Source organism: Hirundo rustica, chromosome 4 (assembly GCF_015227805.2).
Source record: "Hirundo rustica isolate bHirRus1 chromosome 4, bHirRus1.pri.v3, whole genome shotgun sequence".
Classification (NCBI taxonomy): Eukaryota; Metazoa; Chordata; class Aves; order Passeriformes; family Hirundinidae; genus Hirundo; species Hirundo rustica.
Window position 1 is genome coordinate 8514757 of NC_053453.1, and position 18572 is coordinate 8533328.

Here is an 18572-nt window from a genome sequence, read left to right on the forward strand (position 1 = left end):
AGGTTCCAGTTAACTTCTTGAGCATCTGGTGATTTGCCCAGCATGAGTAAAAGAAAATGATAGTAAATGTTTTTTGAAAAACCAGAAAACTTTGCAAACAGTTCTACGTCAGCTTCACATGTAACAAAGAAGTTGCCAGAATTTTTCCGGTAAGAGCTATAGGACTTGGTTGTGTTGTTTTTTAGTTTTTGTTTGTTTGTTGTGTTTTATTTTGATTTGGTTTTTGGTTTGTTTGGGGTTTTTTGTTATTTCTTGGTTTTGTTGTTGTTTTTTTTTTTTTTTTAAGTTTTTGGTTGGTTTTGTTTTGTTTTGTATTGTTTTTGATTTTTGGGGTTTTTTTTTAAGTATGTGGGAGTGGAGGGAGGACTTTTGTATATATCTCACACTCGGCACCTCATCCTGAATTCCTATCTGACTGTTTTGTTTTTGGTTTTTTTTTTAAGTTTTTGGTTGGTTTTGTTTTGTTTTGTATTGTTTTTGATTTTTGGGGTGTTTTTTTTAAGTATGTGGGAGTGGAGGGAGGACTTTTGTGTATATCTCACACTCGGCACCTCATCCTGAATTCCTATCTGACTTTCTGTGAATTCACCTACAGAGCTTAAGTTTTCTCTGCTTCAGGGCACCAAGAGTTATGACCAAAGAGCTCTTTCTTCCTACCAAAATGTAGATATTGATTGTTCTATTGGATTCCTTACTGGGTCTAGTCCAGGTAACGCACTTCAAACTTCACATGTAAAGATACAGGATTACAGTAATTTTTTTATTCTCAGAAAATCAGGGGATCAAAGGAGTAACAGGTGTCTCAGGATTGAGAGTCTTATTCAAACACACAGAATTATGACTCTAATTCTAGTTTTATGAATTTTCTATGCAAAGTATATCTTGGTCCATAGAATGATAGAATATCCAGAGTTGGAAGGGAACCACGAGGGTCACTGAGTCTAACTCCTGGCTCTGAACAGAACAGTCCCAAGAATTACACCATGTGCCTGAGAGCATTGTCCAAATGCTTCCTAAGCTCTGGCACTCTTGGTGCTGTGACCGGTTCCCTCGGGAGCTTTTTTCATATTTCTGCAAGTAAAATCCTTTGTTAGAAAATGAGCCAGAAAGTAAATATTCAAGCAGTTGAAACACAGCTGAAATTCATTTGCCTAAAATTGAAATGAATGTTCATTTAGTATTTTTTCAGTTCTTCTGAAAAAGCACTGAAAATTCAGCCCAGATGCAATTAACAATACTTAGTTCTTGTGCAGTGATTTTATACATCGAGTATTTTACAGCTATAATCTAATTAATTGTTATCTGATTAATCCAAGTAATTAGTAATGCACTGTAGTTAGAATATTAATTGAGATGTAAAAAGCACAGCATTTGAAACACTGTTTTTGAGACAGGCAACGGTTTGGCCAATAATTATGAAAAGCCCATCTGATTTTCTCTTCATAATATTTTTGTACAAAAGAGCAAGAACATAGAATAATAAGAAGAAGGTTAAAAAATCTTGAAAAAATGAAATGGATATCTATTTTGCTTTCTGCTTTGTCTGCTCCACATGCCTTAATCAAATATTCTTCTTCCCTCCAATCTTCCCTTCCATACAAACAGAATGCAGGATTTACTTACTAACAAATATGCCAGCAAGGGACAATTTACACTCTATATGTCCATGCTGGAAGCGTCCCTTTGCTGAATATAGCAACTACTCTTTTTGACAACATCGATTTTTAAATTTCATTTCTGATGAATTATTAATAATTTGGATCAAGGTGATAGCAATGACAATTGATTTCTTCTGTTGAGCATCCTGCAGGGTCTGGATTCTTGCTTAATAAGATCTTGTCCTCTAGGTTTCTAATTTAATAGGAAGTTATTTTATACCTGAATATAAAGGGCAAATTATCTTGGGCATTTTAACATCAGTTGTTTATATTTGAAGTACAACTACTGCAAAATAATTATTTTCAGCTGGGATTCACATGTCTTATATGTTTTATATGTCTTCAAGAATTATCTGAACAGATCAGCAGTCAGGATCACCACAAGGATCTTTGACAAGGATCCTTGGCCTGGTGTCACTGTGGCTCGTTTTCTTCACCTGTTCAACAGTACTAATGCTTTTGTTAATGTTGCAGCTAACTGCTCATAAAATACCAGTTCTACCGAAGGGATGAGAGAAAATGGTGATCAGCTACAGTTCTTGAGTCTACTGATGGGGATATGTAATAGCTAAAAGTAGGAGAATATTTTTGTGGCTGCCAACACCATGGTCTTACCTCTCCTTTCCTTCCCAGCCTCTGGTTTCTGCTTACAGTGGGAGAACATAAACTAAATGCATAAAGTAGAGCCCTGTGGCTCTCACAGATGAGAGGCATAACTGTCTGGCCCACCCCTGGGTATATGCAGGGGAAAGGTGGCTCTTTTCTGTCTCACGTTCATCCCAATGGGACACCAACTGTTCCATCACTGTGCAGGGCAGTGAGGAGTTACTGCAGTTCCTCAATGAGACTCTCCTCACCTAAGAGTTAACGTGGATGGTATGATGAGTAACACTCACAGAAGGCTTTCTTTAGAATCAGAGGAAAGAAAAAAAGACAGTTAAGACATGACTCACTAGATTTGATTTAGTGTAACAGGATCCACATTATTGGGACTACAAGGAGGACAGAGTTGTTGAGACAAGCAGGAGTTTGAAAAGTCATTAGAACAGGGCATTGTCCCAGACTCCTCACATAGTGATCTGGACTTCCAGTCAACTTCTGAAGACAATGTTTGAAACAAAGATGATGGTATAATTAATTAATATTGTCTTGTATACATAACCAAATACTGAATTCCTTGCCTTGTATTGAATGATGTAGATATTTCAGGACTTCTTCCTTCTGACAATTAAAGACTAATACTAATCACAGCTTAAAACTTAAAACAGACTTAAAAGCCTTTTGAACTGAAAAGGAATAAGAAAAATTATGTATAAGGATCATCTGCATTCTGTTAACCATATTGGTTTAGATCCAAAATAAAATAAAAAAAGAGACTATCAGTGACAGAATCAACTTTTGCTGTCCGTCACAAAACCCTTAGATTCCCTGACATATTTAATTATAGACTGCCGTAGATGGGATGATAAATAATAAAATGTAAAACATTCTCTCTTTTTTTTTATTTCTAGTGTCCCAGTAAAACATTTGGAGGTTTTGATTCCACAAAGGACCTTCCTGATGAAGTTATCACATTTGCCAGAAGTCATCCTGCCATGTACAACCCAGTATTCCCCATCAACAACCGTCCAATCATGATTAAAACAGACGTGGATTACCAGTTCACACAGATCGTGGTAGATCGAGTAGACGCAGAAGATGGCCAATATGATGTGATGTTCATTGGCACAGGTGAGAGGTCTTGAATCTACAGTGTATGCTCCTTCAGGATTGATGGAAACCTAGAGCAGATAAAAATTTGTACTCTGGAAGACAGAACATTGACTGAAAAGCAGTGTAAACCTGTGAAAATTTGGGGCAGGACCCAAAACTGTTCATGTGGGGAAGTCTTTGTTACAATCACTCACTGTTACAGGTTCAGGCCATAGCCTGCACAGCTTAATTCTTTAGGAGCTTTGCCAACTGGATTAAGACCAAACCACCCTCTTTCCAACTACTGCTATTAGGGATTTTTATTAGAAATTGCTTGCCTTATTAATCATAATTTAATATTAAAATGAGGAGTTTGAGGTACCCATTTTGAAGTACAGCATTAAAATTATTAATGTAGATGAGGCAAATATCCAGGTATGGTAAAAGTCTTTTGTGCCTTTCAAGTATTTCAAGTATTGCCTTAAGATCCTCAGCTCTTTAGCCAAGAGAGTGCATCATTTTACTTAAGATGAAGATATCTGGCACAAATGGAGTGTTTTCAGAAGAGCTGGTATTCAAATGGAAAGATGATATCCTTTCCAAAGCATTTGCAGAATCATGCAGCTTTGGTATCTTAAAGAAGTGTAAATATGCACTCAGAAAAGACTTTTTTTTTCAGAAAAGTAATAATGAGAAAGTGTCCAAAAAATTAGCTGATTTGCATTTCCTAAATTTAATGGTTTCAAAAATGTGCTGAGTAGCTATTGGTGGATCTGTTTCTTCATCTCTGAAAGTTTTACATTAGTTGTCTGATGTTTCAATTACATTGAATAAAAGTATTTTAAACTTCTACTGAACATAATTACTAGTAATTAGACATTGGCATCATGAAGCAAACCAAATCAAACCAAAACACTATTGCTTCTTTCCAGCATTGGACAAAAAAAAAATGCCTCTAAGTCTGTCTTATAACAGTCCAACTTTTTACATGCTTTAAATACTGTTCTGGTACTCTAGACCTGGGCTCAGATTTCCAAAGCAATAAATGTAAGATCTCTTTCATGTTGATGCCTGAAATGTATTATGAGTAAACTGAGAGCTGATGAAGCTTTGTATACCAAACACAGTGCAAGCATAACAATTCAGAACATTTACTGCAGAAAACAACAGCTCTGCAGGAAGGGTTAAAGCACTTCAAAGCTTCGAAACTGAGTTATTAGATACCAGTGCTATGGTGTGTTCTTGCATAAAACATTGAAAAGTATTTTTATATGATTTTACACAACATGTATATTTTCCATCACGTGTTAGAGACTTCAATGTCATCTACAATTCACAGTGTTTGGTGTCTTTCAACAAGTCCTCTATGACCTGATTTGGCCCGCAAAAAACAAATTAGTGGCATACACGGTATGATGCTGAACAAACATAAGGGACTTATTTAAGTTATTTCTTGAGCAAAAGAAACTCTCCAAAGCTTGGCCTGTGAGCTAAGAAAGGAATTGGTTTCTGAAAGGGAAAGCAAAAGATTCTTCTAGAGATTCACTGTACTTTGTTCAGGACTTCTGTTAGAGTTAGATGAAAAGTAAGACAGAAGCTCCTGTCTGTTTCAGACAGTGCAGGTAGACTTGCTTAAAACTGAGCTGTAGCTCAGATAGTTACCATTGCACATACTGGTTATTTAGTTATTATTATGTCTAGCAGTATTTATGTAAATCAGTCTGGCAAGATCTCCCTCTAAAAGAACCTAAATGATCATTTTTACCTCTGAGTTGGGAGTTCAGGGTCTTCCTAAACCACTAATATTCAGGTGTGTGGTAAATGCCCAGGATTCCATCCAATGCTGGTGATAGCCCTGCCCACAAACTAAGAAAAGTGTTGAAATATTATTACTTGCACTTGCCAAAAGATATTTCAGCACCAAAATCCCATCTTTCTAAGTTCAGAGTGTTATTATTTTTTGAAATATTACTTTTGTCCATAGAAACCATTCTTTTTTTAGCAGGAGGTCATACCCTTATGGGACAAGGACAGACATTACAACACTCATGCCTGGAGCTGGAGCACAAAAGATGCTTCATGCTCCTCTGAGCTCACTGTCCTTATTGTGGTTTTCAGAATCTGGAAAAGGTGTCTTCCATGTGTGGGGAAAGGTAAAGAGGCAGTACTAAGGCCATGTCTGCCTTCTGCCAGAGTGCTGCACAGAGCCAGCTGCTCAGAGCCAGAGGAATCAGAAACAGATACACAATCAGCATGTATTACTTCTTCCCAAGCAGAGAACTAACTGAGAAGCAGATTAGGGACTCTAGTCACAGTCCATTTTCCCACTTGGTGATCTGAACCTATGTCAGAGACAGAATTATGCTCCCTGGGGTATGACTAGGTTTTTCTGTGCAGGTCTGTCCCATCAGATTAGATAATATTTCTCTGTATTTTTCCATTGCTGTTAGAGCAATCTACATTATTCCCATGTGCTGCTGAACTGCAGTATGTTGAAGAAATACTTTTTTTCCCCTTTTCGTTGAATAACTGATGATAATTGAACACAACATAATTAATAGCCATCCAGTGTGGTCACATTTTCCTTTCCTGTGGGGGTAATCTTGAGCTGAGCAGTTTCTTTCCCACTGTGATTGTACCAGTGTGTTTCACAATGGAAATAAAATCCTATCAGCATGCTTGAAGGTAATCAGAAAAAAACAGTATTTCATGCATATCCTGATTGTCTAATGTTTGGCATCCTTTGGCACAGTTGAAGTACCTCTGTCAGTAAAGCAAATTAATAACAGTAATCTTATCTTACTAAGCAGGGCCTATTGATCCTAAAGGAGACGCCTGATTCAGCTTGTGTGAAATTGTTTGAAATACTACTCTGTAAAACTTGATGTAGAACTCAGATAAAGCCCCACTTTGGTACCTGTGGCCTGACCAGAGTCTCCGCAGTGATTAACTCAGTGTATCTTTGACCTCAGAAGCTTTTTTGAGATCAGGCAACTGTAATTGTTACAGGAGACACTTAAAAGTCTGACCTTTTGTTGAAACTACATTATGGGAAACTTGTGTCTGCTCAGTGCCCACTCGGTCTGTTTTATGAAAAATCTCCCTGTATTTCTAGGATATGGCATTTAATGGATTGTGGCTGACGACAGTCCTAGTCCAACACGGAATAGAGTTGTGACACTTTGCTACACTGTTATATTTATTAGGTCAGAGCTCCCTGTTTTTCGCCCATAAAATGTATTTTCCTCAAAACCACAGGCATCATATTATCAGGATTATTAAGGAAATTAACTCATCAATTAAATAAAAAATGTAAATACTGTTACATTATCTGTTTACATTATCTGTTATTCTGAATTACTCTCTTGTAGAAATGTGGAATTTTTCTTATTATTTTAAAGTTTATATTTCATTTGTTCTGTACCTTCCTCATTATTTCTTGTTTTAAATATAGTCAATTAGTAGCAATGACCATTATGAAAACCACTCCAAACCTACTTATCTAATATATTTTACTAGCTTAATTTGTACTGTAGATGTCTAAATAAAAAGATGTGCTTTGCTTTGTTGTTACTTTAAGAAATAACTGTCGGTTTGTGTTTTTAAAAAGAATATATGAATTTGTGGCTAATGAAAGAAAACAGTGATATACATATTCCAGGGGAAAAGAAATAACTTATTCTTAAAATTCAAAAAAAAAAAAAGTAGAAACCAGCATCTGCTTAAAGGGAAGTAGATGGAAAAAATGAAAAATCTCAGTTCTACAGGTTATTCCAGGTTTTATAGGATATTTAAATACAAAGTCATGCAAAGAAGTTAAGTACCAGAATTTTCTTATTGAATCAATATCTTTTAAGTTAGTCACCCTATAAAAATATTTCTAACGCATGTGATCTCTTTGTCTCAATTTTATGTGTATTTTAGATATAGAAGCAGAGAGTTGTCATCTTTTTATTCAGAAATTTCAGCTAACCCCCCAAATTATATATACTTATAAAATGTATATATGTCTGATTTTGTGTAATAGATGGTTAAATTCTTGTTTTAAGAATGTCAACTATTACAGTTATTTGAGAATTTTATCCACTTAAAATGCCTTACGTTTTCCTAAACCATTAAAGCTGTAGGATGTGCAACATGAAAAGTCCTTAGGGACATAGTTATTCTACCTGTGATACATTTGCATGGCACTACACTTGGGTGGTTAAGAAGAAAAGTCGCATACAGATTGTTTCCATTTCAGAGAGTCTGCAGTGATGTGTGCCAGCCTAGAAATGGTCCTCTGTGTTTTTGTTGTTTCCTGGAAATTGCGTTCATAGAAACAAAGAAATAAATCACAGATGCTGAAGCTGAATAACAGAGATGGTCTTTAGTCTCAACTGTGTTCATAAAACCAAGGGCTGTGGCTCTGGAATTTCAAGTGCTGGCCTTGTTAATTTTAAAGCTTGTTGCAAAACTCAAAAAAAGTGATTTGGTGTGATACTTAAATACTGGCACACACCTACTTCTAAACCAAAGGCACAAACTGTATGCTTTTCACTCCTCAGTGAAGAACCAGCATCTTATACATAGAGAAATATAGATGCCTTAAGGGGCTTATACATCTTAGGTACTTTGTTTGACACAGGGAAGATCACATGTACTTAAGAGACCTAACAGCTTAGTCTGTCTAACAACATATGTCCAGATGGTTTTATAACCATACTGCAGTATCTTCACATGCATTTTAAGAAAGACAAACATCATATTCAAAATGGACAATAAAACACAACTCGGTAAATTTAGAGCATTTCCTTCTCCAATCATGAATCTGTCATTTTATACTATCACTTAAATAGTATTTCAGTCCCGCCTATTCTTTAATAACTGTAATAGTGTGTATTTTCTTCATTTTGATAATTGAAATACTTAAATATCCTACTGAAATTCATTGTTTTCTGAGGTTATTTTAAATAGCAGTTCTTTTGAATGAGTGCTGAGAGATACGTAGCTTCACAGTCTTTATATGTGAAATAATTATATACTACAAGAAATTCTGGCTGCTACAAAGCAGAAGCTTTCATCTTAAGCACCTGAAAATCCTTTCTTTTTTTTGTCTTTCTCAATTTTTTTTCTCCCTTTTCAAGATATTGGAACAGTTCTTAAAGTGGTTTCAATTCCTAAGGAGACTTGGCACGAATTAGAGGAAGTCTTGTTGGAAGAAATGACAGTCTTTCGGGTAAGTGCGGCTAAATTTCAAGTGTCAGGTTGTAGATTTCTCTGTGGACAGCTGCAAACTCAACTTCTTGAGGTCTAGCCAAGGAATAGCCTGGCATACCCCTCTAATTAGCTTGTCATTTAGAGGCCCAGACACTAGTCAAAATAAACCTTGAAACTTTCAGTGCAAGCTGGAGGTTAATGATAAAAGAAATGGTATTCTGGGCTCTTGTTTGGTGGTTTAAAAAGTAAATGAGTATTTCTGAATCTTAGAGCTGTTGCATGCTGGAGTTAAGTATCTACCTGTGCATCTGGGAACAATGCCTGGCTGTCTTCTCCCACAGAGATCTGCAATATACAAATTTATAATTGCATCAACTCTCAAAACTATCCAGACGGTCAGCATATTGTAACTAGGAAGATACTTTAGGTAAAACAGTGATCTCCCGAGATTTCTTGTGTTTAATAATCTGAGGAACAAAGTGTTTATATTTTCAAAGGTCGCTTTGGGGTTTCATTTTCACAATTCCACACAAGGCACCATAAACACCCCCTAACTCTAGCACTTTTTGGTGAAATCAATCTTTTCCATTTTTCCTGTTTGAGCCACCTAAAAAATACGGCATCCCGTAGGCAGGCCTGCAAGGCGAGGCTGAGTAAACCTTTCAAACACTTCCCAGACAGAACCCAGGGATGTCTTGTGTTTTGTACACAACAACGAATCTTTTACATTCCCCACGTTATTCTTTCTGTCAGTGCCGGTTTATGGCACCATTTCCCTGTCTCCAGGCAGTTGTGGGGCTGATCCCTGTCTGGGAGCACGAGGTTGGTGTGACAGTGGGAAGATGCTGCTGGCACGCTCCGGGAGCCCCTTGTCCTGCGGTTTCACCCCAGATGTGCTGACAGAGACCGTGCCCTGGACCTGCAGAGGGGCCCAGCCCCACGTCCTCATCAAACTCTGTCGCCATCCCTTCACTTTTTTTCTGAGCAGAGACAAGATAGATAAACAGCTTCTTACGGGCATTCCTGCCGTTACTGGTACCAATCTTGTCAGAAACCTCTGTTTTGAATGCAAGATACCTCTGAAAAATGTGTGTCCCTGTTATTGCAATCCATGGTGATTTTTGAGGACAGAAATCTAGGGTTGGTTTTTTTTTTTTTTTTCTTTCTTTCCTTCTTCACATTAAAATAAAGTAGAAACTAGGTGAAGAAAATGAGATAACTTTTTTTTCTTTTTTATACATGCAAAAGTCTTTATGTGAACGCAGGGTAATTTGGAAACTGTTGACAATATATGAATCTCTTCCCTGACGCAAGCAGAAGTGCGAAGCTAAAGGAGATCAGAAAAATATAAAAGTGAAAAAAGAAAAATAAATTTAATTAATTCTACTTTCAGAAAGGTTTTACAGAAGTAAAATAGTTAATGGCAAATTCAAATTTGAAATTTTACTTTACATGTGTATTTTTTTCATTGAGTGAAAGTATTTTGGTGTTCTAATTTACATGAAAGCTCAATTATCTCTTTAGACATGTATTTAAGCCTTAAAGAGGGCATTAATGTACTTCAGTGGAATAAGCAGAATTTGTGTGCATAAGATATGACTCTTTCAATAGGGAATTTCCAACAGATTTTACATGTACCTCATCCACATGTAAGTTTTCTTTAGTTGTAAAGAGTATACATGCATCATGAACAATGTATTTTGATGTTAAGCTGCAATGTGCTGAGTACAATGCTTTTCATTTAGAATTCCACAAAGCCTGAAAGTCTTTTATATCTGTTACATTGATAACAAATGTCTCTTTAAACCACGTTTGTACAATATTTCTCTGAACAGCTGAGCAAGCAAACGAATAAGTTCAATTTTCATTCAAATGTTGCATTTAATTGATGCTTTCTAATATAAGGTCTACTAATCCCTCTGTAAAGGCAAGTCCATGCTTACCATCCACTGATCCATATCAAATTCTCTCAGGATAAGCAAGCTGAAAACTATACAAGTGTAAAAGCTTAATAAGGACTTTATTAATGTACACAACCAAAAGTATGATGTGTAGGATCAATTACAAATTTCTAGATGGAATAAAGTTCATACAGAATTGAGTTGCACACCATCTATTATGCCACTTTTACTATTAAAATTAAAATCCATCCAAGAACTTGGATCTAAAAGTTGTAACAGTTGATGAAGTAATAGATATTCCAGAGTGCAAAGAACCTCTTGCTCATTTTGGTTGCATGTTCTGAAAATGCATGTAACTTCTTTGTAAGTGAATAGTGTGGAGCAGTTAAAAAGATTATATTTGGGATTAAAAATTGTTCTTATGAATAAAATTTCACAGGAATGGGGGTTGCACCTTAATATACTTAAAAAGAGTTGCTTATTTCAGTATTATTGCCTTTAATTGATAGTATCTATGAATTCTCATATAGACATTATTATTTTCATATTACCTTGGAAGTTCTTGAAATGCAATTTTTATTAAATGTAGATAACAATTTCAAGATGTGAATTTAGTGACAAAGTGATCACAATTAAACTGTTTTAATAATGGAAAATGAAATATCTACAATCAACAAAGCAATCAAAGATGCACCCGGATATGTATATGTATTCTAATTCATTTACAGCTAGAAATTACTCTGTTGGAAAAGACAACAAGAAGGACTATTACGAGGGAGTGTCTAGTTAACTTTCAGGTGTTTCTACCTTGTGCAAATGGAATTGTAATAGAATTTTGATGTTTATAGCTCATTTTTTATTTCAACTCTATTTTTCCCTAGGAACCCACTGTTATTTCAGCAATGAAGATTTCCACAAAGCAGGTACTATGTGCACAAATGTTAAATCACTTTCAAATATTTATTGGTCTCTGTCTTCTAGAGACAGTAACTTGGCAGTCAGCAGAGACATATTAATTGCAGCAGCAGCATCCCGTCCCTTTACATAAACAGCAGTAGTTTCTCAGGAAAATGTGACGTGCAACGGGGAAAAGAAAAGCCTAGTTTGTGTTTCTTTTTTCCACTGGTAAGGTGGAAACTAAACACAAACTAACCAGCTGTCTGGTGGCTCTCTAGAAAAAAAACATAAAAATCCACATCATAGAATGCTTCCATGACAGAGAGACTGCTCAAAAAGAGTGGCCAAACTTGGTGTCTTTCTTAAATGGGACTAGTTCCATTGGTGCCTTTCTTTAATGGGACTAGTTCCATAATCTAGTACAAAATGCAGATGGTGGAAGCAAAGGATGGAAATGAGACATCCTCCTGTGTTTCTGTCCTGTGCCCATTCCATTCCTGGATGTGAATCATTCAGCTTTAACAAAAGATCAACAAATCTGATGCAGTCCAAATTTTCCATGGCCTGGTTCAGTGATGTGGTTAGGGTAAGGGTTTCAGACTCCAAAATTTGTATTTCCTACTTTCTGTTGAATACACTAATAGTTAGCTGCTTATAGAAAAGATATGTATTAAAACCAGACCATAACTAAAATGAACTGAACTTCTTGATGGATAGAGGTAAAGTTTTGTCTGACTTACACTAAAGGTGATTCCTGCATTTCTAAGCAATTTTGTGAAGCAGTTGATAAATTATGTGGTTGTGTGAAGAACATTAGTTTGCAGTCCAGGAAAGAAGTGGGTATTATGGGCCTATCTTCCACTTTTGCCTGGAATTAGGTGGATGGATCCCAGCCACGGTCATTTCCTGTGTCAAGAGTCTGAGACATAAAATTTAGTGTCAAATTTAACTTTTTTTTTTTTTTTTTTTTTCCTTTTTTCTTTTTTCATAAATGTTGTGATCTGGAAGCTAATTTGGTAAATATGAGGAACTTGTTTTCACTAATGTCATTATCAGGAAAGAGGAGATTTGGCATTACTTGCAGGACTAGGTGCACTAAAAGTTGTGCACTGTAATGGAGAAAGTCCAATATTATACTTGAAGTGCTGCATATTTAACTCTGAATTCACTGTCTTTAGGAAAATTGTCTGAAAGCATTCATGTATTTGACAGAAAATGTTGGGGGGGGCACTGTTTTAACAGTTTACCACCTAAACCATCAAAAATGGTAGGACAAAGAAAAAGCTGCTATTGAATACTGGGATATTTAAAAACAGACTTGTCAAGTTGTATATATGTTCACATCATACCAAAATGCTCTGCTTTGGATTATTTTTGTAAGTACATTCCCGTAAAATAGCCAATCATATTTGAAAATTGACCATGCATTTTCATATAGCTTTTTCTCCAAAGCATCTTTAGTTATTCAGGAGAGATTACAACTTTCCCTGAGTTTTCTGAAAACAAATTTACACTGCTAAAATTGTCTAAAGCTAAAAAAGAGCATAAACCACAAGTTATTCAGGCAGAGTAAAACTCATGAAAAATCAAGCAGCCTCAGGCTAAAAATGACAGAATCATGATACACTATGACAAGCTTTTGGCAGTATGTATGAAATAAGTATATGGCAACATGTTTCCATTTTACATTTATGATTTAAAAATACTGTAGTTCTATAACTCAAACACTTTACTCATTGTGTTCTGATAAGCAGGGTGGTTTTCGTATAAACAGCATGATAATTCTATGCATTGTGGAAAGCCAGAGCATGAAATGTAAATAGTAAAACCAGCATGTTCTATTGAATGCCTTAAAAATAATCACTTCATTTTGTTTTTCACTAACAAATCTTCCATCCAATTATAAAAACATGGTACAGGGAGTTTCTCCTTATTTCTAAATGTTTTACTACTCTGGTTGTTCAAAGCTATCTCTTTTGCCATTGTGCCAATATGTTATGTTACAAATTACTCTTCCTAAAGACAAAAATCTACAAATTCTTCAGGAGCAGAACTTAGCTTAACTTTTAAATTATATTAAGCTGTAAAGCTTCTCTCTCTCTCTCTCTCTCTCTCTCTCTCTTCTCTCTGAGTATACATTTGGCCCTTGAGCAAGAGTGGCTTTGAGTAAGGAAATTTAGCTTTTATGTGCAAGACTAAGCCTTAATATGTTCTTTCTCCACTCTGCTGTCTTTAACTCACAGGAATTATGTCTATATTTTCTCACTGAAGATACACATCCCCCCAATTGTGTTCAGAGCCCTAGGCTTGTGTAACCTTATCACTTAAACAGTTTATGCTTCATTAGCAATAGACGAACCTGGAGAGCATCCTTGAGTCACTGCTACTCCCTGCAGCTGCCTCAGCTCACAGTTCTGTGGGAGACACGGTACCATGTGTCAGGCTTTGAGCCTGCCAGGTGAAGCTCCATTATTTTTCCCTTGCAAACATGGAAGCAGGCCAAAAAGTCCAGCCTGGGTTTCAATCAAAGGTGACTTCTTGCAGAGCACCTTGCTCTCACCTTTTTCTCATGGTCAGCTTTGTGATGCTCCTTCAAGAAGCTGTTGGATTTGTGGTGACAGGGGAAAAGGACAAGGAGATCCTTAGCTGAAGAAACCAAGTCCTTGTCTGGTGAATTGCTACAAAGAGCTTTGTATCTCTTGTATAAGATTTCAAGCAAAGGCATGGCAGACACCATCAGAAATATCTTAGTGACTACTTTTATACTATATTTCACCAAGTACTGAATTTTATTCAGAGATCAATATTTCTGTACATAGCGGGCATATAGAAGGGACCAGCTCAAAATGAATATATCACTTAAACAGCATGCTGAACAATTCTGCATTACTTCTCATGACATTACATTAATCAAATGGTACTTGAATCTCATGCTCCCTAAAATTCCCTCAAAAATTCTGTTTAAGTTCTTCCTCTTAACATTACATTTTTTTTTAATTCTGTTATCCCTTTGACTTTGGGGAAAGACTGCTTTTTTATGGCAGTGCTGTGGGGCCAAAAGAAACCCCTGGATTGCTTAAAATCTTAGTCTCCTCCATTTTTCTTGGGTTCTGATACTTATGCAAGAATTTTTAGAGGACAGCTTTTCTTTCTCATTTTTTACTCTCTGGTTTGATGTGATAATCCCCTTCATTAAATTAACAATGTCTTGGAAGAGATGGCTGAAAAGGCAGTTTGACTGTGGTATGGCAAAGTAAGGTCAGACCATTGATACAGATAATTCTATTTCTATTTTCTGAATTTCATATTGCCTGGATTTTTTATATTGTTAGTGCCCAGAATAATGATCGCCAGCAGGAGTCTAAAACCATGATCAGAAGAGCAGCAAACAAGGCAGCAGCCTTAGGGCTGTGCAGCACCTGAAACATATGCTGCAGTTCACTGACTGAACTATGAACTTGTCTTCAAGGAATATAGTTTTTAAGTAACCCTATTTTGGCCTTTGTTTTGTTTTGTTTTGTTTTGTTTTGTTTCCATATGTTTCTGGTCATTCTTTAATTCTGAAGACATTTATTAGAAATCATGGAGGGGAATTTTGCAAAATGAAATTGGCTACAGAGGTACATAGGAAACCATTACACCATTCTTTATTTTCCCATGTGCATTCTCTGGGTTGATTTTTATATTTGCACCACACGTTCCTACGTGCTTATACAGATATTAATGCCCCAATTACACAGGACTCAGATCAATACCATCTGGACATTTAAGATACTTAACTGAAGCTCTAATTTGACCTATGCTGCCTCCATAATCGGTAAAGAGAAGAGGCTTCCTTTGAGAAGCAGTTAGGTCACCTTAGATTTGAATTGCTGCTCTTTTTAGTGCAGGATGTACCCCTAAGGTGGGTACTTGATTAAGTCACTTCAGTTAGAGAGGAGCAGCTCATCATGTCTGTTCCCTGTCATCTCTTCTCAAGGCTGCAACACTGACTGGGATGGGTTTGTACAGTTCAGGCTTTGTGTAAAGCCCTGTGTGGTCAGAGATTTTTGCCTGGAGAGTGTGGGTTTACAACCCAGCTATGAAACAATAATAGATGGAAGCAGCTGCTTAGAAAGGGTTTAGTTTTCAATTTGCCAGTCAGTTTTCCTTTGGGGGCTTTCCTTGTCATATTTTCCTTGACAAAATACTGGTGTTTATATAAATGCATGGGATGTTTCTGTTACAATTAATATGTCTGTATAAACTGCCAAGCTGCTGTCTCTGAAAGAAGTTAATACAGCACCTCTATGCTATCTCCTGTTATGCAGTGCTCATTATGTCTAGTAGGTAGGTGACCACAGCCATCTTCCATCCCTGAATTCCCTGAAAATGGTGCCTATGGGACATTGCAACACAATAGATGAAGAGTTTTGATAACATTTCTTGAAATCCTATTTTTTCATACCACCATTATGTTTTCGAAGAAAGAAAAATTAATATAAATTTGTGTTTTCTTCATGGGACTGTTTGGAGTAAGACCTTGGAAAAAGGTATTCATCAGTCCACCGTGGGTGCTGAGTGCCAAGGTTTTGTCAGTGTTTCCAAACCAGAAGGACTATGCCCTTGAACTTTTGTGTATCTGTTTATTTAGTGTTCCTCTAGTTTTGCATCCCACTAATATTTGTTTTCTCTGTGAATTATTCCTAATCTGGAATAACTCTCTTTGGAGTTCCACATGGGATCAGAAGTTCAGTTTTCTCGTATCGCTCTGGGGGCCAACTTCCCTAGTGGACCACATGAATTTGATATCAGAGACGAAATTGAGAGAGACAAGATATTCTGTTGTGATGCCATGCAAGGCTGTATTTCATTTTGTATGCATGTTTTTTTTAATTTACTTCTGCATTTGAACTGCATCGTCTACTCAACACTGTTTTTTATCCAAAATAAAACAAAACATCTCCCCTCATTAAAGATATGTTCCATTTAAATCATGTGACTTATAGAAAAGGGTACAAAACATTAGAATTACCAGACATGCAAAGAAGTGCATGCATAGCAGCACTTCCAAACTGAAATATCGTAACATCAGTCTGAAATAATTTACTTTGGATTTCCCCCTCACATACATAAATCAAGGTAATGCTTAGAAAATGTATGTTGAAGTTTTTATTTTTGTTCAAATTCAAAATTCATGTTCTCTATTGTGTTCTGTCACTAACTGTAGTGTTTTCCCAGTGTGAGGATCTGAGTACAAAAGGAAAAAAATAAAAATACTTCAATTTTCTTCCTGTTTAGGGAACCCACCAAGAGCTTCATGAAAAACAAAGCTTTTCCTATTTGATTTTTTTTTTTTTTATCCTGGGGACAATTCTGTTCTCATTCCTTCAGCATACATCAGAATCATGATCCTTTATTGTATTTGAAGTGAGCCTAACAGATGATTTTTATGAGATTTCTATGCTTTCCTAGAAAAAGAAAATTGTTATTTGCAATATTTTTTGAACTTTTTTTTTTTTTTTTTTTTTTTTTTTTTTTTTTTTTTTTTTTTTTTTTTTTTAACTTTTACAACAGCAACAGCTCTACATTGGCTCAGCCACTGGAGTTTCACAGCTTCCTTTACACCGCTGTGATGTGTATGGAAAAGCTTGTGCTGAGTGTTGCCTTGCAAGGGACCCTTACTGTGCCTGGGATGGCTCCTCCTGCTCTCGTTACTTCCCCACTGCTAAGAGGTAGGGACAGTGCTGGATGCCTGCATGGTTTGCTATTTGTTTTAACTGACGGTCTCAATATGACCAGAGGGCTTTGGAGATTTTTCAGGGGATGGTTAACCGGAGCCCTTTCTCTTCCAAAGAAAACATCATTATGAGAGCTACATGCAATATGAAGTCTTGGTTGATTTAAAGTGACCACTGCTACTTCTTGGGCTGGCTTAGAAAGCTCCTGTAAGAAAACATTCAGAGCACAGTCTCTGAAATTAATTCCTAACTTTATATTCCTTGGTAAACAGCAAAAAGAAAAAAAAAAATCATTTTGTCTAACAAGAGGAGGGGGCTCAAAAGAAAAAAAAAAAAAAATTATCCTGCATTTTCATGAATTCTGATTCAGGAGAAATATTCCTAAAATACTTGGTCGTCGATAGAAACTTACCTTTTCTAGTGATAGATAACATAATTGTTATTATTCAAAAGTATGACTTGTATGTGCTGATATGTGTCCAAGTGCTGTCAAATCAGAACAACCACTGTTTTACAGTCCCTCTGCACTGATGATAAAGGCCTCGCTATGCAAACGGTGGAAAGCTGTCTCCACAAGTCAATAATATCAATTTTATTAAAAATTTACAAGTCTGGTTGCCTGATCTGAAGGTTTAGAGTACTAATTTCTTTGCCTCCCTTTATCTTTGAAATTCTTTCTCGAAAAGTAGAAAAGCTAGTTACTTAAGAGCTCCTGGCTATTGAATTAGAAATTAGGAATAACTGAACAGGTAAACATTTGCGAATAGAAGCAGACATTAACATAGTTTGAGATTCCTTTGATAAATTTAGGAAAATGATAAAAAAGTGCTCACATTAAGTTGAATTTGCCAAACATCTTGCACATATGAAGAAACAAAGAGTCCAAGGGTTTATATACATGACATTAATTGTAGGAAATACTTGAGAGTGTCAGAACACCAAATTCCAGGTTTAGATTGGTTGTTGAGGGAGATGAAATATGGTCAAGGGTCAGAAGTTGCATAAGTGTCACAGATGTTTCAGGTGGAGGGATTAAAATTTTAAGGTTTGCATTACAATGTATCCTAAACAAATACTGATGACAAAAGCTGTTCATAGGACATCGAGTTCTGTTTTTGCACCAAGAAACAGAGTTAATCAGGGAAAAGCTTTTAGTGAAATTCTTTAGAAAATAATTACAGAACCCATCCCAAGAGAAGAGCCAGTCAAATTTTCTCAGCTACATGGGCTAAATTCTGATTTTGCTGTGAGCATGGCAGTTTCTCTGGAGGAGGAAGGAAAGGAGAGGGAGCCGTGAGGTTTTTAAGAAGAGTATAAAAGATTGACTCGTTCTGAAAAGTTTTTGGTATTAGAAATCAATATGTTTGAGTACTGCCTCTGAGTTCAAGGACATAGTAAGATCAGGATCAGTGTTTTCTGCTACTTCCTCATCACTGAACCTCATCTTTCCTCAGCATTCCTAGCACACATTCCTACTCCCAGCCAATCTCAAGATCCATAGAGCA

At 36.3% G+C, this 18572-nt stretch overlaps 1 protein-coding gene across 1 annotated transcript in view; it reads left to right on the forward strand.

Moving 5' to 3' along the window:
* Nucleotides 1-18572, forward strand: part of SEMA3A (semaphorin 3A) — a 196321-nt gene that overhangs the window by 163515 nt on the left and 14234 nt on the right. The window contains exons 12-15 of the mRNA XM_040061572.2: nucleotides 3170-3389; nucleotides 8477-8568; nucleotides 11332-11373; nucleotides 16904-17061. Coding sequence (XP_039917506.1) covers nucleotides 3170-3389; nucleotides 8477-8568; nucleotides 11332-11373; nucleotides 16904-17061 — 512 coding nt within the window. The remainder of the gene's footprint in view (nucleotides 1-3169; nucleotides 3390-8476; nucleotides 8569-11331; nucleotides 11374-16903; nucleotides 17062-18572) is intronic.